We start from the raw sequence: 25,320 nt of genomic DNA, 5'->3' as shown, positions 1-25,320 counted from the left end.
ATATATATATATATATATATATATATATATATATATATATATTTTTATTTATATTTTTTTTTTTTTTTTTTTTGCAGTTGCTTTTGGGTGATTCACTTTTAAAGATGTAGAGAAATTCTTTCTTTGTTAAACAGCTGAAGATCAGACAATTTGCCTTATTTCTGGACTTTGACTAGGTCATGCTAACACATAAAAACTCTTTGATCTAAATGAGTATTTTGTTTTTGTGGCTGTTTGTTTAGGGTTTAGGGCAACTTCCTTTGAATAATGGTTGTATTAGAATGGTCTGGCCTTCTTTCAGAAAGGCCAGATGTAAGGAGTGAATAACTAATAATTGTAGTCTTTAACCAATCAAAAAAACATAAACACGCTTTCATTCATGTCTGTATTTATTCTGAGATGAACTTGAAAACTTTAATTTTACTCCTAATTAGCCATTTCACAGATGTAGAAATTTGGGCCAATATTGATGTCTGATATTATTGTTTCTTTTATGGCCAATAACTGACATTTATTCTATAGGTTTTTTCAAAGCCTTTTGACACCATGAAAAAAAATGCATACACCACTCACATTGCTTGACTACTTTAGTTAAATGCCCCACAGTTCTGCAATTCGTCAGTATCATTGTCACATTGCCACACAAATACCACATGGCCAATCCTCTGCTTTCCTCCTCATGAAACATATGCACAAATGCCAAAGAGATGGAAATAAACATTGATTATTGAAATCAGTTCGAGTTTACTCATGGGACCAAATATGTTAAAAATAATTCCATACTAGGGGTGCACCGGTTGCAGGTTTCTGAAAGATCACGGCTCTCTAAAAAGGCTAACCTGATGATTCTGATTTTGGCCAATACCGTTTTTTTTTTTTTTTTTGTCGAAAAGTTGTAAATATAGCAATGAAGTTGGCAACAGTAGAGTGGCTATCATTAACCATGCATGTGCAAACATGACCTGGTGGGCAAGTCTATCAGTCTGTCCTCTCTTATGGCAGAGCAAAAGGCAACAGTGTCTGGTTTTCAGACCTTTGCAGAGATAAATACAATCGATGGATGAGATTGGTTTCACATGTAAGTATCGTCCGATCACCAATTTGTCGGTGCACCCCTGTTTACACCGATGTTGATGCAGAATATATTGTGCATCCCTATGATATATTAACACCGGGTGACTTCTTAAGGCAGTCAGTTGGACTCACAAGGCTACATGATGTTGAGTAAACACCAAATGTTGACTGTTGATGACTGTATTGTTTGTAAGCAATTCACATTTTCCCCTTACACTTCCTCCCTTCTCCACCAACACGATGTTTGTGATGATGCTAAAGATTTAGTCTACACTCTAAAAATCCCAATGAAATACATTGATTTTAATCTGACAAAATATGGAAAACTTAAAGCAACATAATTATTTTTGTGTCGTAAAAAGTCAACCCTCTGGTGTTGTGTGGTAGACATTTAGATCTAGTCTATTTCTTCTTTTTACAAGCACTTTTCAAAATAAATTTCAACAAATATTCATAGTGCAAATCTGTAATTTTGCACCACGTGAAGTATTTATTAGTAGTTAGGCTTATAAATTCAAATTAATTTGTTATTTAATTCACAATTTTCTTTTTTTCCCCTTTCACCTTGATTTAGCCAAAGACATTAGAAAGTGTAGTGGATATTTCCCTCCAGTCACTGACTCCTTCTCTCACGGGTCCTCAGGACTCTCTTCTCTCCAACAGACAGAAAGGCAGGCAGGCAGCCCTCCACCGAGCCGATAAAGACACAATGGAGTGAGTGTTGCTTTCAGACCCCGACCCTCTTCTGCTATCCATTTTACAGATCTCTGCTTTTATTGTGGTAGAACATCAACACACAGTTTGCAGTGTGAGAATATGTTTCCTGTGTGGGAGCCGTATTTTATTTTATTTTTTGCAGGAAACACTTTAGAATTATTGAGCACATTTTTACACACTGAAACTTTATGGTCAAGTTTTAAACTGGTATCAGGAACTTGATGTTTATCAGCTAGCTGTTAGCTAAACTTGATTTTCAAATTAATTTAGCTTACCACAAGAGGGAGACCTTGTACCCTCAGTGCTGCTCATATCCAAATAACAGATTTGATCAACAACAATCTGTTTTTGATCTGCCTCTCCCAGCTGGTCGTCATCCTCCACCTCCAGCTCCATGGCGAGCAGCAATGTGACCAACAAGAATGACCCCCACTCCCTGAACTCCCGAGTCTTCATCGGCAACCTCAACACCTTGCTGGTCACCAAGGCCGACGTGGAGGCCATCTTCTCCAAGTATGGCAAGATCGTCGGCTGCTCCATCCACAAGGGTTACGCCTTCGTGCAGTACTCCAATGAGAGGAACGCCAAGGCTGCCGTGACTGGGGAGGATGGCCGGATGATCGTCGGACAGGTGTTAGGTAAGGGCGACTGACCATCAACTCTAGTTGGCAAGGGTTGGTATCCTTCATGTTTTAGATGTATCCCTGCGGTAGAAGACCTAAATCAACTGCTCCACAATTTTTCATTAATCTCTGTGGAGTCCTGATAATTTTCTATCCTTCTTATCCAGGTGTGTTAAACTTATACAAGACAGAAAACATACACCAAACATTTGACTGATTTTGAACAACACCTATCTAAAAGTCTTGAGAGATTCCCCAAAGGCTGCTTGATTTATTGCACAAAACAGCTGAAATACTTAAATCAAAAGGAACCAAATTTAATTTTAACCAGGTGGATGGAGCTTAGATGTTCTCCCGGTGAATATGTGGATCTTCTCTGGGTACTCCCTTACATTAGGTCAGTTGGTTAATCTAAATTGCCCTTAGGTGTGAGTGTGTGCGTGTACTGTCCTTTGACAGATTGATCAGTTGTTCTGCACGTACCTGGGGTTTTGCCCAGTGACCTATTAGGCCATTACCACCTATTCTACTTCTAACATTGACACAGCTGGGACACAAAGCACAGAGGACATCAGTGAAAGTTTTAAACAAGGTCAATGTGACTCATTACCTAAGACTTGCAGTAAGTTATTGCTCAGTTGTCAGATGCATGTACAAGCAAATAGCAATTTTTCATCTTTTTGTGTTGTGCCACAGGCTAATCACTATTAGGAAAATATGTCTGTAAGTTGTAGCTGGCTAATTTAGCTGAAAATTCTGTTTGACTTGCAGAGTCCTATTTGGTGCTAAGTTTAAAAGACTACTTCTCAGTTTTTAAGGAATCTTGATTGTACTTCATTATCAGCTACTCCAGTCCTAGTAGACTGCTGAAGTGTGAACCGGATTTTTCTACGGCAAAAGAGAAGATTAATAACATCTAAATGTGTCTCATGAAATCCTTATCCCATAGCTGTAAACCCCTAAATCAGGATTCTTAATTTTTTCCAAAGTGCCAAGGGCAGCACTCATCAAACGCCTACTACAAGAGCTTAACTCTGAGTCATGAGTATTTTGCCTTTTAATTTATTTATTGAAGCGGAGGAAATCAAAGCGAAGATTAGTCTTTTTATGATTTTGCCTAAATGGCTTAAGCTGTAACATCTGTCTGGTCCATCATTGACATTATGACACTTTATAGATTTCAAAAGCAAAAAAAATCACCAATATTGTGCTGAAAATGCTAGTATCAAAATTAACTTTAGGTAATATTAATACCTAATTTTGTGACAAACTGTACTTCCTTTAGTATTCTGTAAAATCAAAGAGCCCAGAAAAAGGTATGATACATCGAAGAACTTAGGTGTTTTATGTTTTATCCCAGTGGTGGTAAATTATGGTCAAGCATCTTCAGAACATCTAGAACTTGTCTAATATTTAACAGGTTCTGTTAGTTAAAGGTTATTGTCTTGCTTAGAAAAAGATCCAGTGACAGAATTATTGCTCTTTTTTTTGTTTGGTGGAACAGCCAAGTCTCTCTGCTGCCCTCTAGTGCTAAATGTTAAGCATTAAAATAAATGCTTAACATTTATTTTAATTTTAGCATAAAAACATATGCTAAGATAAAAAAAAGTTCATCAAGACAAAGACAAGAACAGTAGAATATTTTCCCAGTAGCAAATCACCCACCCCCACTACAGCTTCTATTGTAAGATTCTATTGTAATCTTCTCAAGAAGATTACAATAGAAGTTAGTAATATTGTTACATAGTTGTGATCAAATTCTCATTTGAATAAAAAAAAAAAACACTTTCTTCTAAACTTCAGTGTTTTCCTTCCCGCAGACATTAACCTGGCAGGTGAGCCGAAGCCTCGCCGATCGAAGACGGTGAAACGATCAGCAGGAGACATGTACAGGTGTGTATCCCTGCTGCTCAGTTTCTAAATAACAACATAGCAATATATGATTGTATTTGAAATGCTTACTTTAAGGGGTATAATTGTGTTCTGTGCTGTTTTCTTCCCTGCAGTTCATCTTTTGATTTGGATTATGATTTCCAAAGAGATTACTATGACAGGTATCATGTTTATTTTTATTATCAAGGATTAAATATTCATATTTATATCATTACACTGTCTTCAGCCATTTTCATGTCCAAATATAGTGTAGACATTTCTTCCTTTTTTCCATCCTTACCCTAAACTAAATAAATTATTATTTAATTCGTTGAATGAGAATGCTGAAGCTTATTTGATGGCATGTAACATCATCTTCTATCACCTTCAGAATGTACCCATACCAGTCTCGGGTGCCTCCTCCCACCCCACCTCCTCTGTCACGTGCCGTGGTCCCCTCGAAGCGCCCCAGGGTGATTCTGAGCAGCGGGGTAAGCCGAAGGAGCAAGACCGCCTTCTCCTCAACCTCCTCCAAGAGCAGCCAGAGGACCTCCCGCACAAGTAGGTCCCAACAGCCGGGCTGACGGATACATGAAGCGGTTAGATTTTCTACCTGTCTTCACTGCAATAAACAAGTGGAACTCCATAAGATTGAAGAGAGAAGGGAGCAGCCTGGTTCTCCAAATTAATCTGATTTTCTGACCATCAGTAGAAAATTGAAGTTGGTGGTGTATGGCAATGAAATGCCAAAGTAGACTTTGGCCAATGCCTCATGACTACAACTGTAGAAATCATTTTCCTTTGACTGTGATGGATCTTTACCTACATTTGATTGTGAACCTTAAATGTTGATTGTTTGGAAACCTGAAATCCTGCTGCACATTTCTTAAAAGTATCCAAAACCCAAGTGAGACCTTAATATTTCCTCAGATGCCGAACAGAATTGGAGTTTTACCAATCAGCAATTGCCTTAAATGCCCTACGATTGCACAGGACAGTCATTTTGGGAGACTTTAATGTGTATCCACAGACATATCAACTGTTGTTTGTCCCACAGTGAGGACAGACGATTTACAGACCATCAAGAGAGAGCTGACACTGATTAAGCACAAGGTGGACTACCTGCTGGACAGCTTGGAGCACATGGAGAAGGACCACAGTAAGAAGTCGGGTAGGCCTGCAGATTCATATGTTACTGAAGAACTAACTGCATCAATCTTCCCAGAAATGTCATTTGTTTGACAAAAAAACACAAGGTGTCCCATGCACAGTTCACTGTTAGTTTATGTTTCTGAGTTTTTGTAGTCTGTTCCAAGGAGTGTTTTTTTCTGTGAATCCCATTCAAATGCAGGGGCAGCTTTACGATATCTGGTAGTTTTTAATGAAGTTCAGGCTGCAGAATCTTCAAGTCTTCCCATAGTTTCTTAATTAGATCTAGGTCTGAAATTTTACTAGGCCATTCTAAGACATAAATATGCTTTGCTCACAGTAACAAGAAATGCCTTGAGACACTAAAATCAAAATACAAAATTCAAATTAACCACCTCAAAAATTTTTTATGTTTTACAAACATTGCAAATGAACATAACAAAATCTTAAAACACAAAATTTTAACAATTTCAAAGATAAGTTAAAAACAAACAATTAAAGTCTTCACTTTGAGTATAAATCTACCCATTCCATCAATTCAGTATTATTTCATTGTCCATTATAATTTTTTAAGATTCTTTTTAAAATTTACTTGATCAGTAAAAGAAAACACCATGAAATTGGTTAGCTGTGTCCAACATGGATTGTATTTGTTAGGTGATGTTCTCTAATAAACCTACGAAGCCTCCACAAAACAACTTGTTAGTTCATAAATATTTCAAATTCATAAATCAAACCCAAATTTCGGTCATTTCGGTCTCTTTAATTCATTTCTATTTTTTCTACTTGATTGGATCTATTTTTCTCTCCTTTCCAAACAGAGATTAAAAGCTCCAAGCCAGAACCCGGCGAGGTGTCTCCGCTCCGCTCATCCACTTCCAGCAAGAAGGAGGGCATCCTGAAGAGAGCCAGAGGGAGCCAGGAGATGAACGACTCGGAGGAGGACGGAGACCTGCTGGAGGATGAGGACGAGGTGAACCCAAGCAACATTTTTGTAGCTCCGTTTTCTTTTAAAAACCCTCCCGCAGTCTCAGAGCGACGCTCGCAAAACAAAAACTTCGTAATAACGCGCGGGATCCACGTGACTCCGTCTATTAAGACCGCGGGATGTTTTTAATTACCCAGTTCTCTTCTTCTCCTCCTCTGTTGCGTTGAATTCTATTTTTCCTGCTTCTCTCCGCAGGTGAAAAGCAGAGGGCGAGACGAGGACGACGGCGAGCAGGAGGAAGGAGAGGACGACGGCGACAGCACCAACGGAGACGAGTCCTGAACGGGTCACGGAGAGAACACACAAACCCGAACAAAACAAGTCGTGTGTCAAACTTCCTCCACACCACAGTTATCTGCTCGTTTCTGCCAAAGTGCTAGAATTTTTACACGGCTTTGACTTTCCCACAGATTAGAAGTGAATTCCTCTTTATCTCCTTTTTTATTAAATGTTTCATGTGTTTCCTCTGAATGGCCCTCTGCTGCTAGTAGACAAGTGTAGTTTTTCCTACATTTGGTGAAAATTGAAGTTGGGCAGATGAGAAATGTAAATGATTTCATGTTTGGGAATTTTGCTGCATGTTTAGCTTACAGCTAGCTGGAAGTTTTTAGGTTATGGTGTAAAACAACACTTTCTCACTGGCCCACCTACCAACATTATGCTATATTAAGTGCAACTTCTTTCTCACTGAGAGATAATAAGATTTACTGTACAACAAAAAGAACTGCTCATTTTTTTTTCATCTAAAATCTGTTTTCTTGCATGTGTTCTGTTTTGTTAGTTGATTATTTTAATGTCTTTTTGACTGTTGACTTGAACAAAATGATATAAAATTGCTGCAACCATGTTTCTAAAACCTTAAAAAAATCCTGCTAATCCTGCTGCAATGCTGCATCCCAACCAGCAGGTGGCAGCGTGCACCAACTACAAGAGAATAATGACCTGTTTGTGTTCCTCAGACAATCACTCCTCATTTTTGCTCCTAAGATAAATCGTGATCATGCACATAGTCCACCCTTCCTCCCTAGACAAATTCTGTTGGTTTAAAATGTCTTTTAACTAGAACTGACCTCGGTCCAACTCCGTTGGCTTCCATGCCCACCTGTATGTTTCCTTCTTGACTTCACAGCCAAATAAAGTTTTATCCTGTTCTGATTTGTTTTCTTTTTCTTCTATTGTTGGGGATAAAATGCTTAATTTCTTAAGCAAGTTACGACTGGCTCAAGGTCATAACAAAACGGGAGACCATGCAGGGGTTAAAGTGCATTTAAATTAATATTTATTAACAAAAACAATGGATTGTGGATATCGGTATCAGTGGTGTAATGCAAATGCTTGGATGTGTTGTCTGAGTGCATATGGGAGTGTTGAAGTGCAAAAACAAAGGCAAACGCAAATGGGCAAAAGGAGGGGAGCTGAGGCCTGGCAACAAACACCACGAGTGTCAATCGGCAGAGTGGACGCTGAAGGCGACACAGAAGACGGAGACAGCCAGGTTCAAGTACTCTGCGCTCCCAATCAATGAACCAGAGACACCTGCAAAGGGGAGGAGCACAAAGACAGACAAAAGCAACACCTGCAGCCCAGCCTACAAGGCCTAGGGCCGTAACAGAGCGTAAACAGCAGGGATGTCCAGAAACGATCCCAGGAATCACCGCTGGGTTCAATCACAGTATCTTTAAAGGATCACCTTGAGGATGCATTTCTGCTTAGTCCACTTTAAATCAAACTCCATTTTCTTCGTCTGGGTTTGTTTGGGGAGAAGTGAATGCACAATTGAAGTCTGGTCTGCCTAAAATTCTAGGTTTTGGTTAAGTTAAAGTGAACTCTGGTGCAGTTAGAATGCATACATATGAATACTACCAGACCGGAGACCATTCCAAAAGCAGTAAGCAGACTACAACACAGGGCATTCTGGGTAAATACAGACTAAACAAACTCACAAGTCTAGGAGATTAACTAGCTTGTGGTCTTTTGTCAGATACAAAAAAAAAATAAAAATCCAACAACTGCTAAAATCTGATGCTGCTCCACTTTTGTTTAGTGTTTGTGAAGAAGGAAGTTGCTCTCCTGTCTTCTTCAGAGGTTTTCATGTCATTTCTTTCAGTGGTTCTTGGTGTAGCGCCACCACAGGCGAGAGTGTGAAGGAACAGGTTGCTCAAAGGGTTTGGTTCATTTGAGACAGTAAAGTATAAAAGCGAGCTGCTCGTGACAGCAAATAAGCGTAAGAGTAAAGATTTATTATTAAACTGGGAGTTTTTTGGGTTTTTTGCCTTTGTGCTTGTGTCATGTTACTTATTCTGCATCATGCTCAGGATTTCCCAGGAAGCCATCTGGTGTAGGACAGCGGTGAGTGCACAAAGCAACTGAAACACTGTTTTCAGCGTTTGACATGCAAAAGAAAATGGTAAGTTTATAAAGTTCAAGTAAGTTTTCCATAAGTCTTATCTGTCAGCGATTAAATGGAATTTAATTGAAATATGTTGTGAGCCAAATTTCCAGAGTGGAGGCACGCTAGCGCTGTCTTAGCATACTAGCACTTTTTTTTTTAGCATGCTAGCTCTATGTTAGAGTGCTACATTTATGTAATCACTTGCGCAAAATGTGAGAGTATAAAAAACGGTAACGATGTGTTTTGGAAATGCATCACACTGACTGAAAATTTAGGAGAGGTGTTTTCAGGACATAGCGGTTTTAAAAAAACAAGCTAAACTAGTTAAATAAATGCACTAAAATAAAAGCTATTTGCCATTTTATAAAGTTTGACAGCAGCTTGGTCACAACAGCAAAGTGCTCTTATGAACACAAAAACGGTGAACATTTTAAAGAGGTAAACATAGTTCATACATCTCCCCAGATCTGTCCGTTTCCATCTTGCATAACTAGGAGTATAATTTTGGAAACAGCACTTCCTGAGTTGTAAACAAGAAGAATAAAGTTGCATAGGACGCAGTTTGTAGGCTGCAGACCACAACTTCACTCCTGCATATATTTATACACATTCTGGCTGGAATACACATACTGAATTGTGAATTATGCAACGCAGTGTAGCACAGAATTCAGCTTCGGCTTTTTTTCAGTCTTTATAATGAGCAATTGTCAGAAAACGTCCAGAATTTTAACACATTTTACCCTCCTGCCTGAAAAACGCCTCCTTACAGCTACGCAATATGCTGCCAGAAATCTTTGGAGGAACTTGGAACTTGGAGAAAGAAACAGGAGAAGGAGGGGAAAAAAATTCAAAGAGGGATGCTAAAAGGCGAGAACTAAGTTGATAAGAAGCGCTCTTCTCGCAGGGTGAGCTGTGATTAACAGGGGAAGGGGAGAGAATGAAAGCAGGGATGAACAGGCCACAGAGGAGCAGGGACAGATGGAGGGGCAGCCAACAGATGGAGAGAAGGCAGAAAGAGCGGAAAAGATTTCTGGCCACTTGCTTGGGGGGGAGAAGCTGAAGAATGTGGAAATGGTGTAACAGTTGGAGCGAACCCTCGCAGGGCTGTGGCCTCTGTTTGCTACACTGCTGGATGCTCTTTCACTGCACAGCTACCCTGACAAAACAGGGATATTTGCAACAGTCTGGAGTCATTGAGCGTCTTTTAAAGAAGCAGTGTCATGTAAAATTGACTTTTTTGAGCTTTGCATCATTCTATAATGTATTCCCATATCAAAAATGCCTCATACCTGGAGTGTTGCCTTGATCCTTTCATGCATGTTTGAGAAATCCTTTAATCTCCATGGCAACCATTCAGCTGTCCTGAACACCTGGGTGGACCTAGCCCCGCCTTCAATGACACAGCTCCTCCTCTGAGCTGCACAACTCTCTCCCACGACTCCTCCACTCAGCTCCTTCAGACTAGCCAGTAACAATTGGCAAACATCTGCTGAGCTCATAATATGAGCTACTTCTCAGAGCAATGCTGGTGAAAACGTTGTTAAAGGGTTAATAGGAGAACGATGTTGTGATGACTTCCTGAAGGTGGAGTTTCAGAAAGAGGAGGAGTTTTTTTTATTAAAGAGACGGAGGCACAAATTCACGGCATCAAATTACAAAGTAAAATTTCTTTATACATATAGCATTTTTAACAACTGAAGTTATCATAATTACTTGATGTGCTTAGAAAACAAAAAATACTGCCCCTTAAAAATCAATTGAAAGGTTTGAAACCTTAGAGGGAACCCACATGAAGTGATGTCAGATCACACTGGGTCGGATCAGATGACCTTTATCCCGCGGGCCGTCTCCCATGTCATCAGCGCGACCGCATGACAACTTCAGAAATAGCAAGACAATGCACACTAGGAGCCTAAGATTCTGCCGACTGGAAGGCTTTGAATCTGGAGCTCTCACGGGAACAAGCTCCGCCCACCAATGCATATTTCTCACAAATGTGCCACAGTTTAAGAGGAAATAAACAGACTTAGAAAATGTATACAGTGTACTGCCAAAAAGCATTGTTGCAGCATGCCAACATCCATAAAAAAATCGATCGACCAAAATAACTTTCCTTACACACTTTCTGCTGAGTGTAAACTGGGCAACATCTCTTGTCTCGTAGCAGTCGGCTCGTCCTGGTACAACGACGGGGGGGCTTAGTCAAAGTATTAGTGGTTATAATTCATTTGGTTGTGACAGCTGAGCCCACTGTAAGCATCCTGGCTCAGCTGGCGTACATCAAAGTGGCCAAGCCATTAATAATGCTGTTAGTAACACCGGAGAAAGTCAAATATTCCTAATAGCCTTCTCAGGATGCTTCCTGCTGGGCTGTATTCAGACACCTGCGGGGAGAGTGAAGTGTGCTTGTTAAAGTAATTGCAGATAAGCCGTTTCAATAGAAAGTGTATCCGTTCACATCAGCTGACGATGTTATCTGTTTCTGATGGGTGAAAACAATATTGACTGTATTTAATGGTACAGGAGCATCGTGAGGAACGCATAAAGTCACAATTTTTTCCACTCTCTGTGTGAATATGTCTTAAATCATTGTTTTAAATTGGATTTTATTCACTTACAATATTGCACATTTATTCGTTCATATTCTAACGATTGTGAAACGATCGTTAGAATCGATTGTGTCTTTGTTTCATTTGGGTGTTTTGTAGATAAAACCGTCTTCTAGAGATTTTTACACCCTCCAAATGCACGATTTACTTTGTGCAGGAAGAGTATTTACATCCATTCAACTTTGTGTGCTTGCGCTCTTACTCAAAAGAAGAAACAGGAGCTGGAGACCAAAAAAAAAAAAAAGACTTAAAAGTGCATTTAAAAATGAAATGGGCCACAACCTTGTAAAGTCAAAATCTTCACATAAATCTGATGTCACAATTGCAAAGAACAGAAGACCTCCTGGTCTTTTAACATAGCAGAATTACTGAGCCTTCTATTGCTATCTCCTCTGCAGCTAAACACAACAAGGCATCACTTGGAGGGGGGGGGGACAGCCACTCCCTTAAAGCTGCTTTTGCAAGCTGGTGCTCAGAGAAAGAATGTACAACAAAGCATAGTGTGATGTATGTCACAGCTGTGCATAAAACTGACATCTGCACTTCCCTGATGGGTTCCCATGAGGTTAGCAAGAAACTAACCTCATGTTGCAGAACTGTAGAAATTCTTAGCTTTCTTACCGAGGGTTAGGGAAATGGATCCAGCTTGGTTTTGAGGAAAGCACAAAGACATGAGGGCGGTATTGGATATCTGACTGTCGACACTCTGCGAGATAACGAATAAAACCGTTCACCAAAAGGTCGAACCGTTTCCTGAACTGCAAGCTGAACCGGTGAGCATCGATTTGGTGACCTGTAGGTGAAGGGGCCATGTGAAGGTTTTGTTGAAAATGGACTGACTAATACAGAAGCATCTGCATAAATGCTGACTGCAGGATGATGCGGATAGTCGCACACTATAACTCTGAGTTTGAATTGAGATAAGAAACACAGAGGGTGCAACACAAATATGGTGAACGTGCAGAACGTCGCGCAGCCTCCCAGGTGGGCGAAAACCGATGTAAAGAAGGCAGGAGGGGGAGAGGGAGGAGATAAAAGCATGGCTTTACTCTGAGCTACTGCAAGGTCACCGTAGCGATGGGAAGAGGGGGAAGGGAACAAGCGAAGGGATGTGGAAGAGAGGAGAACCGGGGCGATGCGAGCGAGGAGCGTTGCGAGGCTGCAGAATGGTCGAGAAACAGAGAGAGGGAGGAGGAGAGCCGGAGGTGTGTAGAGCCCGGAAGCCCCAAGGGTGATTTATCGACTCTGCTGGGAACTCTCACAGTGGAAGTCTACATATGTGACAGAAATCTGAGAAATAAGGGGGCTCAGAACAAAAACAAAGCATAATGACAGAGACAGAAAAGCAGCAGAGCGTGTGTGAGTTTGAATCGGGTGAGTGCGTCCTCGTCGTGTGTGCGTGTCCAAGTGTGTGAGAGAGGGTTAGGAAAACAGTGAAATCTGAGTTACAGATCAGGAGGAGAGAAGAATAATCCCAGAGGTGGGTATCTGCTCAGTTTCAAGCCAAACAGTCGACACTGCAGGCGCATGGCTGTGTGTTTGTAGAGAAACAGCGCCGTGCTGGGTCCTGGTTCGTTTTGGTTAAAAATGCACAAGCTGAGTCCGATCGGGTGGAGAATGTCTGCGAACAATAATGTTCTTGTCTTGCCTCAGATTCTGGAATTGGATCTATATCTGGACTTTAACTGGGACATTCGAACACAAGCCCCATTGTAGCTTTGTCTGTATGTTTAGGGTCAGATCTTCACGCCAGTCTCAAATGTTTTGCAACCACAAACAGTTCTTTTTTTTTTTTTTTTGCAGAAAAGATATGTATTCGGCACTTCATTGTTCCTTGAGGAAGAAATGAATCCCTAGAGCATAATGGTGCCACCGTCATGTTTCACCATGGGGCTGGGTGTGCAGTGTAAAACATAATGCACATGAGGCTTTAAGGCTGTCGCATCACAAAATGTTCAGTGACTTTGGGAATTTTATCCTTACTTTGTTTTTTTTTTGTTTGGTTTTTTTAATGTAGGTTACGAGAGAGTGGGGAAGACATGCTGTAAAGGTCATGAGGTCAGGACTCAAACCTGTGACAGCCGTGTTGAGGACTGAGGCCGCCATTCGTAGGTTGGGTTTTACCCCTGCACCACCGCAGCACCCTATTCTCACTTGTTGTTCTTATGTTGCTTCTGTCACAACCTTTTTGAGGCTCCTTTTGTCATGGGTTGTGGGAAACTTCTAACCCACTAACAGGAAACAAAGGTCCAACAAGTTCATTTAACAATCCGGAAAGTCTTGAGGTCTGAGGTATTCCTTTAACTCTGGCTGGTGATTCACTGGGAAGAATCGGAAAGGGAATGAATCCTTCAGTCCTGCTTCTGAGGTTGAGGCTTGACAATAGGAAGGTCCACAAAGTATCGGTCATTGAGGTGAATCCATGATTGAGGGAGGAGAGGTGAGTCTTTGGAAGTTGTCAGAACAACCAGAGTAATACGCAAAAGTAGATTCAGTCAACTTTTGCGTATTACTTGTCTTTTTGAACAGCTTAGTTGGAGTTTCGTCACATAACTTTGCACTCTGCACATTTTTAAATTAACTGAACTTACTTTAACTCTATAAAGTGAAGCCCCGCTGTATCAGTGGGAGCTTCATGAGCCTCTTGTGTTTTGAACGTTAGAATTGTGCAGTGGTTGCCCCAGGACTCTCCCTGTAGCTGGGGTGAATATAAATGAGAGAGAAATGGGGCGTCCACCAAACACAAAGCGGAAGAAGAAAAGGAGGAAGGTGAGAAAGAGGAGCAACAACTGCTTTTGGGCTCATGTTCCTCGGTGGGGGATGTGCAGGGAAGGAGGAAGTTAGCTTGTCTTCCTCCTCTCCATCTCTCTCTCTCTTTGTAACCTTTCAAACATGCGGGAGCATTTTTGATTTACAGCCATCACTTCCTACAGCCCTGTTCTCAGTTTCAGCAACATTATGCTTCTTATTTTAACATCCCCTCCACATCCCCTTTGTGTCTTATCGCTCTCACTTTCTCTCATCTCTCCATCTTTTTTCTCACTGCGGGGTGATTGGAGAATGATCTGACTGTATCTGTGGATTAGGTGTGACCCTGGAGGTGTTTCTTCTCTGAGTTAATCTGCTCAGTACAGAGAAATCTGATGATACACTGTAACCCAATCATACATACAAGTTGCTTTAACACTGAATGAGCATCATGTTGTCATTTCGAGATTCTCTGCTCTAAGCGATATAGCATCTCACAGGAACAGCTCAGATGGAACATTAGGCTGTTTTCACAGCTGATAGTCTGGTAGACTCAGTTTGATAGAATGGACACATTTGTCACATTTTCACTAGGTGCGGTTTGCTTTCACATTGCACTGTATCAAATGAACTAAGCGCTTTGAAAAACCTGTTTCACCCCCTCACCTGTGGTGGCGCTGCAGCAGGAACTGCTGAAGGAAACAATGACACTGAGCACCACTTCCTTCTTTACAAAACGTAACCAAAAATTGAGATTTTAGCAGTTGTAGGATTTCTCTTTTGTTGTTGACAAAAGACTGAATAACTTCAAGCCAACCAAATAAACCAAATAAAATAAACAAATTCCCGCAAGGGCTACACATAAATGTTTGTTTTGGAGCTGTCTCCTGTCCGCTTGGCGTTCGAATCGCACCAGAGTTCACTTCAACTGAACTGAGACCTAGGACCTAGGTTTTTAGTTAGACCAGAGAAACTGGTTGCTCAATGGTACACAAATTACATCATCGCAGTTTTGACTACATATTAACGCTGACAGTGAGGAACACACGACCATCTTGGCTAGAACCAAACCAAATGTTAACCGGCTAGAGTGATGCTTGACAATGGAGAAGGAACTTTTGTGTGCAAGAACGGCCCAAACTCAATCATGAATCTGTCAAGATTTGCAAAGTAAAGTTTACAGAAACTCTCCATCTGCTTAGAAGTACGGGAAAACATTTTATACTCTGGAGGTGCAAAACTGGTAAAGAAACTTACACCTGTCCCTACAGATTAAGGTGATTCTTCATGGTGTTGATTCATGGGCTTTACTAAAAAAAAAAAAAAAAGACTGAAAACCACATATCTTGTTCTTTTCACTTCACAACTCTGTGCTGACCCGTATCACGAAATCCCAATAAAATATCTCAAATCTTGTGGACGTAGTGTGAGAAAATGCGAGAAGGCTCGAGAGCTCCAGATAATTTAGTCCCACCGCCGTGGATTGTGTCCACATACAGTTGGCAGCAGCCTCATGCAGCATGTGGTATTTTTCACCTACTTGTGCAACAGAACAGTGTTGCAGTCTAATATTAATTTGATACATATCCACTAAAAATAAACACAGCAGCACCGAGTCACAGTGAGCGGCAGAACGTCTCTGTCCATACGGTGGAAGCTTGCCTCCTCGTTTTGTAACATCTTTAGGCCCGGCGCTGCTTTCCAAGTTCCAGCGCATTAATATTCATCAGGATAGCTTTAATCTCTCGAAAGTGGGTTATTGGCAAGTGGTAGATGTTTCTCCTCTATTCTCTCTGCCTCATTCCCCTGATTAACTCTGCTCCTGTGTCTCAGTGTGATTATAAAAAGGGGTGGGGGGAGAAAAAAAAAGTGCATATTCATGTGGAAGATAGGAAGAGAGGTGTGTGTGTGTGTGTGTGTGTGTGTGTTGGGCGGGGGGAAAGAGTTGTATAAGAGATTTAAAGTGGGTGACAGCAAACAAGGGAGACAGAATAAAAGAGACAGCTCTGACGTCACGGGCGCTTTAACTAGGTCAGGCATGAGGTTGTGATGTCACTTACTCCGGAGCCATCCCACTGGGCCAATCATCTGCAGGGACACGCCCCCTTTTGTTTCCCCCAGCCGCACCCCCAACCTCTGCGCTGGTTTCCAACAGCTGCCTAGAGTCACACATAGAGATGCACACACACATCTATACCGTCCTGCGGCTGTAAACATGGATACAGCCGGGGCTTCTGGGAGAACAGAAGAGGGGCTGATCCACAGCGAAAGTTAAAAATGACGCCAGTATCTCAGCTGCAGATGCTTATAGAGAGCATGGGGGGGAAAAGATTCAATGCTATTCTCTTCAGATTGTCATATATTTATTCATCTAAAACAGTGTGTCTGCTTGCTTTCTGGAGATTATTACCATTTCTATACATCTGATGGGCTGTTCAGAGAGCATATAGCAGTTCACTAAATCACGACTCCAGAATCTCTTTGCCCCAAACAAAGTTGTGTATGCTGAATTCAAACCCTCCCAGGTAAAATTAGCTCAATATTTTTGGTGTTTCTGCTGTCGATCAGATGCTTTAAAAACAGGCATTATTACCGACCAATATCAAGACACCATTTAGTGTCCCCAACGCTGGAAATTTGTCTCGGTAATGATTAATCAGAAGGTACTAAAGTACAGTTTACAGAACGAGCAAAATGCAAATGTAAGCAGATTTTTGACCAGAGTTGGGTGAAAAAGGGAAGAATCGATTTCTCAACAGTGGCCTAATGTGACCTTCACAATTTCTAGACCTCAACACCATCTTTGAATGAAAACATTTCCATTTTTTTCTGTTTTGTGACATAATGTTTCTAAATACATTTCAACTCTATAGGACTAGTGGAAACCGTGTAACCCCTTGTCCAATCGGAACAACGTTCAGCAAGCCTTCATGAGTTTGACTCTGAGAAAAATCTGCAATTCCTTTTTTTTCCCGGTCTTCATTCTTCTTCCCTTCTCGCTCCTCTGCTTCATCTCATACATTTCAGCTTGCTAAGCCTCTTCACCATCTCAGACGGCACCAAAGAGGACGTCTGTGGCGCACACGGGGAGCTATTTCTGATGTTCTTTTGACTCCCAGCATCAAACAAATCCACTTGGCCTTCATCAAGCCTCGGTTTGTGTGGAAGAGAGAGGCTGCGTTGTAGGGATGGAGAGATTCAAACAGAGCTGCACGCAGAAACCGACTCGCCTGTGTAAAGACTTCATTTGACAGGGACGTACAGGGAATAAAAATACAAAAAACACGTTGTGAGGGTGATGCCTTTAAGGTCTTTTTTAATGACATGCAGAAGTATCTCGCGTTAACAAAGAGGGAAATGAAACCCTGATACTGTCAATCTAATTATCATTCCACATGCAAAGATCAGCTGATCTGTTTCCTTTCTGTGCAAAAAGCTGTGCATGCTCTCACCTTATGTGTTAGCAGATCAAATTAGCCAGAAATTAGCATTCACGAAGTGCAACAAACACCGCAGTCGATTGTGTCAAGTTCACATCGTCTCACACGTGATTTGGAGTCCCAGATGTAGACGCGTAGATACCGTTCCATCTGCTGGAACCTTTGGATGTAAAAATAAAATAAAATAAAATTTATATAATTAATTAATCAAGTCCCAGTCTTAGTTGTGACAATGTTTGATTGCATAAAAGCAGTTCAATACTCGTTCTGAACCACTTGCTTAGCTTGTATAGCTTAGCTAGCTTGTATGGCTAACTCTAACGCAGGGGAGTCCAAAGTGGGTCCTCGAGGGCCGACATCCTGCATGTTTTAGGTCTCTCTCTGGTTTAGCGCACCTGCATCAAATGATGGCTCATTAGAGGCCTAAGGAGAACATTGACTTGCTGAGGAGGTTGTTACAACCACTAGGGAGAGAAATAAAACATAAAAGATGCAGGATGCCGGCCCTCGAGGACCGACTTTGGGCACCCCTGCTCTAGCGTATTCTGTACATGTTTTCCTTTTAAATAAATTAACAATAACAACAGCTTACATTACTGTAATAATAATGATGGGGTTTGTCGATTTTCACACCTCGTTTTTCATGACCAGAAATGTTTAAAAATAGCTATTTGTTCACCCTGTAAGAAGGTCAAATTGTTGTAGCATTCCTTCAGTGAGTCGGCCACCAAAGTGTAACATCAGGTTGGTGGGGGGCCAATGCTGCTTTTGTGTCTCCCCCCCAAAACAAAACGACCTTCCTTCATCTGCCTTTCTCTGGCATCTAATTTAAAAAGTTTACACCATAATAAGGCTGTGATGGAAAATGTTTAGCGGTTTTTCACTTTGGTCTTAGAAAATGGCCAATGCCTAATCATAGCGCATGAAACCAAAAACAAACAACGCAACAGAGGCGACGTTTCAAATCAGTCTTGAAGTAGTCAGTTGTGTTACATTACGGTGCCAGTACACAGTGTCTGTGCTACTTGTTCTCTCAAGCTATTCATCACAAATTACAGTAATACTCGTGGGTCTGGCAATCATCCACTACTTTCAACTTTTTTCTTTTTGCTGTATATCCTTTTCCTGTCGGTTTTGTTGTTGCTGTGTTTTGTTCACTTAAGTTTGAATTACACTGAAGTGTATTATGTCTGTCTACCAGCAGAAAAAGAGACCAGATGGTGTGATTAACATTCTAGGGCAATAAGACACGGCGGTGAGAAAAGAAAACAGCCTCTGCATGTGCATACAACCGTCCAATCTGAAAATAACCATTTCACAAGACAGAGCGCAGAACAAAACGACATGTCCATCAAAGGAATTCGTCCCGACAGTTCACAAAGGAACGAGCTGATAATTTACAAGAGTCGGCTCTTCTTTTTCTGATATAATCCAGAGGCAGGTGTGGCTCTGCATAAATGCAAGTCACAAGTTTTAGAATTTGATGTGATTCAGCAAAATTCTTACATTTTTACTTGGTCGTCTTTTTTTATTATTTTGTGATGTTGGCTTCAATACCCTGAGAGTTCTAAGTATGTCGCAGTTTTGAGTAAATGTGAAAAAAAAAAAAAACCCACATCAAAAGCGTCATTTGCCAAATGCAAACGTTCTCTGGCAATGACTGAGAACACAGTCTTACTAACAGACTCACAGTGCTTTGCACATGAAGGTGTGGCGTCAGTTGGTAATTAAATTTGAATGCTGTTAATTGCTCCGGATAACTGTGTTGCATGTAGGTTAAAGGTCAAAGGGAGTCACTGAAGCTAAATCAAAGAGCGACCTTCTAAAATGACTCGATTAAAGGGAGAACACACCCACCACAGGGCTGTGGGAAAGTATTTGCCTCCTCGCAGATTTTGTTTGTGATTTATTGTCAAAAAAAACAACCTATCTCAATACAAAAAAAAAAGATTTCTAACAATGCTGCTCAATTTTTAAGGGAATACATTGTCGAAACCGACCTGCCTGTATGAATAAGTAATTGTGCCCTAAACCTAAAAACTGGTTACGTCACTTATTGCCCCAATGAATATCCCTGAGCATATTCAATAACTGGAAATAATTTTGGTTGGACCATGTGGTAGACTTTTGCGTCACTTTCCTTATTATAATTTGTTTTATTTCGCAACATTGGAGGAGTATGAACTGACGCCATCCACGAGAGTTAGTCTTATTTGTCACATATGGTGTGTGGGACACCATATGTGTTTCAATATGCCACATTAACATTTGTTGTTTTTTCACTATTTTCCCCTCATTTCTCCTTTTCCTACTCATGATCCTTCCACAGCTGCAGTGCATTCATTTAACTTGGTTTACCAATGTTTCCATAATCACCTCCTCAGCGGCAGCTAATGTCTGTCCAATGAGGGCACTCCTTGTCAGAACCTTCCGTAGTCATTCTTTCTTCATTTGCGGTCTGGACCTCTATTTTTCTTTTTAATAAATTACTACAGGAAAAAGAAACAGATCAAATGTGTTTTGTTTTTTCATCAAGTGGCAAAAATGAGGCATGGAAAGAGCAAAACTGGGGATGACTCATGTCTCAGTAACAAAGCATACGGCACTTGCAGACAGTTTAATTCGCACACTATGCATCTGAGCGATCAGAGGCCGCTGTGTTGCAGATTATTCATTTATATTTTTTTCTCACAGACATCAAAGAGTTATCGGTAATGAAACTCGTCTGGAATCTGAAAAGAACTTGCCACATTGTTGAAATTCGGATGATGAAGGAGACCGTCTCCCTCGAGCCAAACAAGAGTCAAACACACAGGCTCAGCACCCAGTCAGGAATCTTGTGAGCAAAAATGGTGAAAAGTAATATTTTAGAAAGTTGAATTTACATTCAGATGCTGGAAGAAATAACACAAAGACAGACAGTCTCACCAGTGTTGTTTGTTACACAAATAGAATCAGCAGCGTAATTACTCCTTGCCACGTACACAGTAATGTTTGGCAGGTCTGCAGGGTCTTTTAAGTATGTGTGTTGCCTTTGATGTGCTCTCGGTTTGAACAGTGTGTGTGAACTGGTTCGTGGGAGTGGAAACCACAGTGTTCTATGTTACACTAAGAAAAATGTCAGGAAATAAAAAAAACAAAAAACAAAAAAAACAAAACACAAAGAATCCTGATAGAAAATCACCAGGATGTTTTCTGTTAATTGTAAGGACATTTCCGTCAACTGTAAAACATATTTTTACCATGATTTAACAGTTTGTCAATTTATTCACATTTCTGTTAATCCAAAACTGGAATTGTTTGCATTTTTTGGAGAATATTTCTTTTTTGACCCAACAATAGAGTAAAATCTTTCTCAAAAACTTGGACTTAGCTAAAGTTGCCCTTGGTTCACTTATGCTAAAATCTCATTTAACAGCACCATGCTGAGTTTTAACACGCAGACTGTATTTGATTGGCACAGTGGGCGAGCTTGATTATAACAGAAAGGTGGGCGGAGGCAGCGTCCTGCAAAATCAACCGTCTACGAAAGAGACAAGCTGCTTTGCTAAGTTTAAAACTGGCCCCGTTGCTACATGAACCTTTATAAATGTTCTTGTTGAGTGTTGAGTGTTGTGTGTGAATGCTTCCCTGCTTGCAGAGCTAATTTAGTACCAAGATGCAACGTGTAGCTGTTGGCTTTTCCATGTCGCTCAGCAGCCCAAAACAAACAGCAGGAACCAAACAAGACTATTTTCACTGTTTGTTCTCCATCACTCATTCATTTCATTATCCATAAAACTCTTTATGTATTATGGTAAATTAAGAAGCCATAATTCATTGTGGTTTATGAGCGAAGGTGCTTACAATCTTGCTGCGTCAGAATGGTTTCTTCCATAGTAAGCCTGGAGCAGGACTCATTAAAATTTCAGGGTGATCAGATCACACATCAGTCAAGACAAGATGGAAGTGAAGCCTGAAATATTACATTTTACTTATCGTAGCCTGTCGGAAAGTGAAATAGCCCTTCAAGGTTTTCAGACATGGGACTGGAAATGGAAGTCAAGAGACTCAAAAGTTAACGGACTAAGCTATATTACAACAACAATAAGAAGGGCTTTGACTGACCCAATCCAGGTACCTTTGCAGGTACTGTTTCATTTGAAGTCTAGAATTTGTAGGTTTTAAGTTAAAATCTCAAACTCAAACATGCCTGACTTGAAAAAACTGCTTATAGCAACTGCTAATAAATAGTTTAGACACTAGTCACTGGATTTTCAAATGAATCCGTTGCACATTTAGTACAGTGCACTGTTTTGTGAACGTGTTATGTCAATTTTGAGTTAGCTTGCATTGCTAAGAGAAATTAGCTTAGCAATTTTCCAAAAAAGCCACATTTTTTTTCTATTTGAAAAAATTATTGCCCGAATAATTCAGCTTTTCCAATACATGTCAACATTTTTGTAGAGTAAGATAACACCTGCCTCGTACTGGAACTAAAGGGCCATTTTTTATGAACGTCTTGAACCACGTCTATTTGTAATTCAGTTTTCACAGATTCACTCGAACCAACAAAAACATAAGAACTTCCATGTCCATCAAAACACACCGGACAATCGGACATCACCTACATATTTTAATATCTTAAATGTTTTTTTATCTCTTTATCTCATTGCATTCCTCCAAAAAATCAATCAAAATAAGGAACGTCTGCAGACGCCATTGCACCGATGAATGCAGTCAAACAACACTCCTCTGTTGTAGCTATTCATCTTACCTTGGACTACCCTTGGCTGCATGAATGCTGTGCCAGTCTGTGGGTGGTTCTTTAAGGCCACACACTGTTTTAAGAGTTTAATAATTCAAAAAGCAAACCGTTTGAAACAAACAAAGCTAAAGCTGTCAGCAAAACCGAGACTGGAGCATCATCAACTCCTTTTATGTGTGTTTATGTAAGGAAAGCAGAGCAGGGTCGAAAACAAACATGTTTTGCTTAGTAAATGAAAAAATACCACATGCTTGACGGTGCGTTGAAATAATTTGCATTCACTAACACAAATTTGTGCCGAATCAGCTTCTTCAAGCAGAGATACTCAATGCTTTCTCTGAAAGAACTTAATTATATCAACACTTACACATCAATATACACCAGTAAGCTTGTTTTGGATACTGTTTCACCTCTTGTCACCGTCAAGCAGATGTTAATTGCTTCACAGTGGAGAGTTTTGCGTCACCCGGAAGCCCCTTAATCCACCCGGGCCGACCCAGCTGTGAGGCCAAGATAAGCAGTGACCACCGATATGTGACTGCACAAATTACAGCAGCCGTGCAGATCACCGCCTTGCTGTCTCACCAACGAAGCCCAGGCAAACAAACAGAGCTGCTTTTTCTTCACGTTAACCACTAAAACCCCTTCCCCTCTTTGCCTCTGAAATAGAGATGTGAAGTTTGAGCATGTGACAGGAAATGCCTTTCGGGCTGAATTCGCAGCAGCACGTTTAAACGTGTTGCTGAGCATCAGTGTGTTCCTGGTGGAATCTGTGGCGCACCACAGCTTGACAGTAAGCACAGGCTGGAGGATCATTATATAAGGTGGCTGCGGGGAGATTTAAAACGACCAAAAAATCGGCTTGGCAGAAGCGACACGTCGAGTTTTCTACTCCAAGCTGGCCTGAAATAGTAAAAAAAAAAAAAAAGAATTTTTATAGATTGATAAAACACAGAGTAAGGAATTCCATAAGAAAATCTTCTATTCACATAATCAGCATTGTTTGCCATAAATCCTCACAGGATGATTACATCATGTTTTCCTGCACTCCAGCCGTAGCTGCGAACACTTGTAGGAAACAACATGGTCAGATAATGGCAAGACAAATATGATTCTAATCATGTCACTTTGGAGGTTGAGGGGGGGGAGGAAACTGTGACCCTACTTACATAACCCTCAGAACCAATGAGTGATGCTCTGTTTTTCAGCAGCTCTGCTCCTGGATCTGGTCCGCAGCGAAATGCAGCCAGCGCAGGCTCGGCCGGGGATTACACGTGTCGTGTTTATGTTTCCCGTCTTTCTCCTGCATGAAAGAACTTCACTGTGGAGTTTTATATGGAAAACAGATTCACGGGTGTTCACTGCTTCACAGTTACATAACTAAAGGTTTCATGAGGAGCTGAAGGTGTAGGATCAGAATACACATTCAGGGTCAGCTACTTCTGATTGCCACTCCGCTTTGTACATGGATTCTTTGTGTTGTTTTGTTTGCCTTTCCATTTGTAGTTTTAAGATTACCTTTCTTGAAAGTCAAACCATGGACTGGGTCTGCACAGGACAATGATGACTGAACTTTTTTGTAATATTCCCTCCCTGTTTAAATAATTCATTTTTAAAAAATTGGAATGTAAAGGAATTCATGGTGTAACTTTTTTGTTTTACAAATTTTTCATTTTTACTGAACCTTTAGGGAGAAAAGCTTATTGTCACCAGTGTTATTAGCCATCAGTTATTAAAAACTGAAGAAGAAAACAGGCCACCGATGGAAACCAGCTTGCTGACAGAGATAATCAGGGGCTCTGGGCCAGGAGAGATCATGTCAGACCAATCAGGTTGGCTCCGTTCCCAGGGGCCCCGTATGCTCACATTATAAGTTAATATCGTAAACATAAAGCATGAAGGGAACATGGAGCTTCCCTTATTTAATTTGGTAGAATCTTTTTACAGTTGACACCCATAAAATTATTTCAATAAACGGATAATGGTACGCTAAATCTACACTGCTTTACTATTACTCTACAAATACATAAAACTTATTAATCAATCATTTTTAGCTACTTCTATGAATCTAAGCACGTAAAAAACATTTTAGTGGCAAAATATTGAAAAATTATAATGCTATTTGTTAAAAGAAAAAAAAAATTAAGTTAAATATTCTGTTCAAACAAGGCATGGTATCGGTGAAATCCGATCATCTTGACCCAGTTTTACTGGGCAAACAGAGCGACGTTCTGGCACATTCTTGTAAAAATGCCCAGCATAATATTCCACACCATATCAAAGTTGATAAAAAAAAAAAGTATTTTATCATAAGCTATACAGCGGATCTGGAATCTAAGAGACCATAATTGTTTTTTAAACTGAGACAAAAATATCCAGAGTACTGTAACTGTGCCCTCAGCCTCTATTTCGATGTAAATGTCAGTTGGAAAACACTTGTTACAAACCCCGGACTAATTAGCTCCAGCTTTGCAAGCTGTGCATACCAAAAATGATCTGATTGCTGGAAATTGGCTGCGCAACATGCAGTCACCCGAAAACACAGTCAGTCAGGAACAGGTATTTTAACTCTGCTGATTTAAAAACACCTTGTTCTTACATCCCGACTTTTAAAAAGTTCTGCAAATATGTTCATGGGTGTGAAACTGAACCTTGATTTTTATGTCACGTTTGGTTGCGTGTTTTGCTTGGACAGCGAAACCTGAGCGTGTCGGCTGTATTTTTAAATGTTCGTATGCTAATTTTAGGAAAGCAAAGTGGTTGATTTTAAATTGTTTTAGACCTCTTTAAACGCCTTACCAGAATTTCAAGCTGTTAGTCTTTTTTTTCTCTCTCTCTAGGCTTCAGATTGCTCTTTCCCCACGGTGCTGCTCACTCTCACAGACGAGGGCAAATCAAACTAAATGCTTTAGGAGTGAAATGGGCAAACCTTGTTCAAAATATTACTATGTTCTAATCTTG

General features: G+C 40.5%; 1 protein-coding gene and 1 long non-coding RNA gene across 5 annotated transcripts in view; one reads left to right on the top strand and one right to left on the bottom strand.

The window, feature by feature from the left end:
• LOC106965063 (heterogeneous nuclear ribonucleoprotein C) overlaps positions 1 to 7,578 on the top strand; it is a 14,544-nt gene extending 6,966 nt beyond the window's left edge. For 2 of the 4 annotated variants that reach the window (XM_015060950.1, XM_015060951.1), the window contains exons 2-9: positions 1,718 to 1,788; positions 2,158 to 2,429; positions 4,235 to 4,307; positions 4,421 to 4,468; positions 4,678 to 4,847; positions 5,344 to 5,457; positions 6,257 to 6,408; positions 6,619 to 7,578. In XM_015060950.1, the coding sequence (XP_014916436.1) occupies positions 1,784 to 1,788; positions 2,158 to 2,429; positions 4,235 to 4,307; positions 4,421 to 4,468; positions 4,678 to 4,847; positions 5,344 to 5,457; positions 6,257 to 6,408; positions 6,619 to 6,705 (921 nt within the window). In that variant the 5' untranslated portion in view covers positions 1,718 to 1,783 and the 3' untranslated portion in view covers positions 6,706 to 7,578. The remainder of the gene's footprint in view (positions 1 to 1,717; positions 1,789 to 2,157; positions 2,430 to 4,234; positions 4,308 to 4,420; positions 4,469 to 4,677; positions 4,848 to 5,343; positions 5,458 to 6,256; positions 6,409 to 6,618) is intronic. The other 2 variants (XM_015060953.1, XM_015060954.1) reach the window with 2 other exon arrangements.
• An 11,464-nt stretch (positions 7,579 to 19,042) lies between these two features.
• On the bottom strand, positions 19,043 to 22,538 carry LOC106965062 (uncharacterized). The gene is made up of 2 exons (XR_001428543.1): positions 20,541 to 22,538; positions 19,043 to 20,448 (listed from the first exon to the last, which is right to left on the bottom strand). It is a non-coding gene; the product is annotated as an uncharacterized LOC106965062 (long non-coding RNA).
• Between the last annotated feature and the right edge of the window lie 2,782 nt (positions 22,539 to 25,320).

Source organism: Poecilia latipinna, unplaced genomic scaffold (genome assembly GCF_001443285.1).
Source record: "Poecilia latipinna isolate Pla-1442-1.1 unplaced genomic scaffold, P_latipinna-1.0 Scaffold1757, whole genome shotgun sequence".
Lineage (NCBI taxonomy): Eukaryota > Metazoa > Chordata > Actinopteri > Cyprinodontiformes > Poeciliidae > Poecilia > Poecilia latipinna.
The sequence above is the reverse complement of the archived record's forward strand: the minus strand, read 5'-3'. Positions and strand labels throughout refer to the sequence as shown.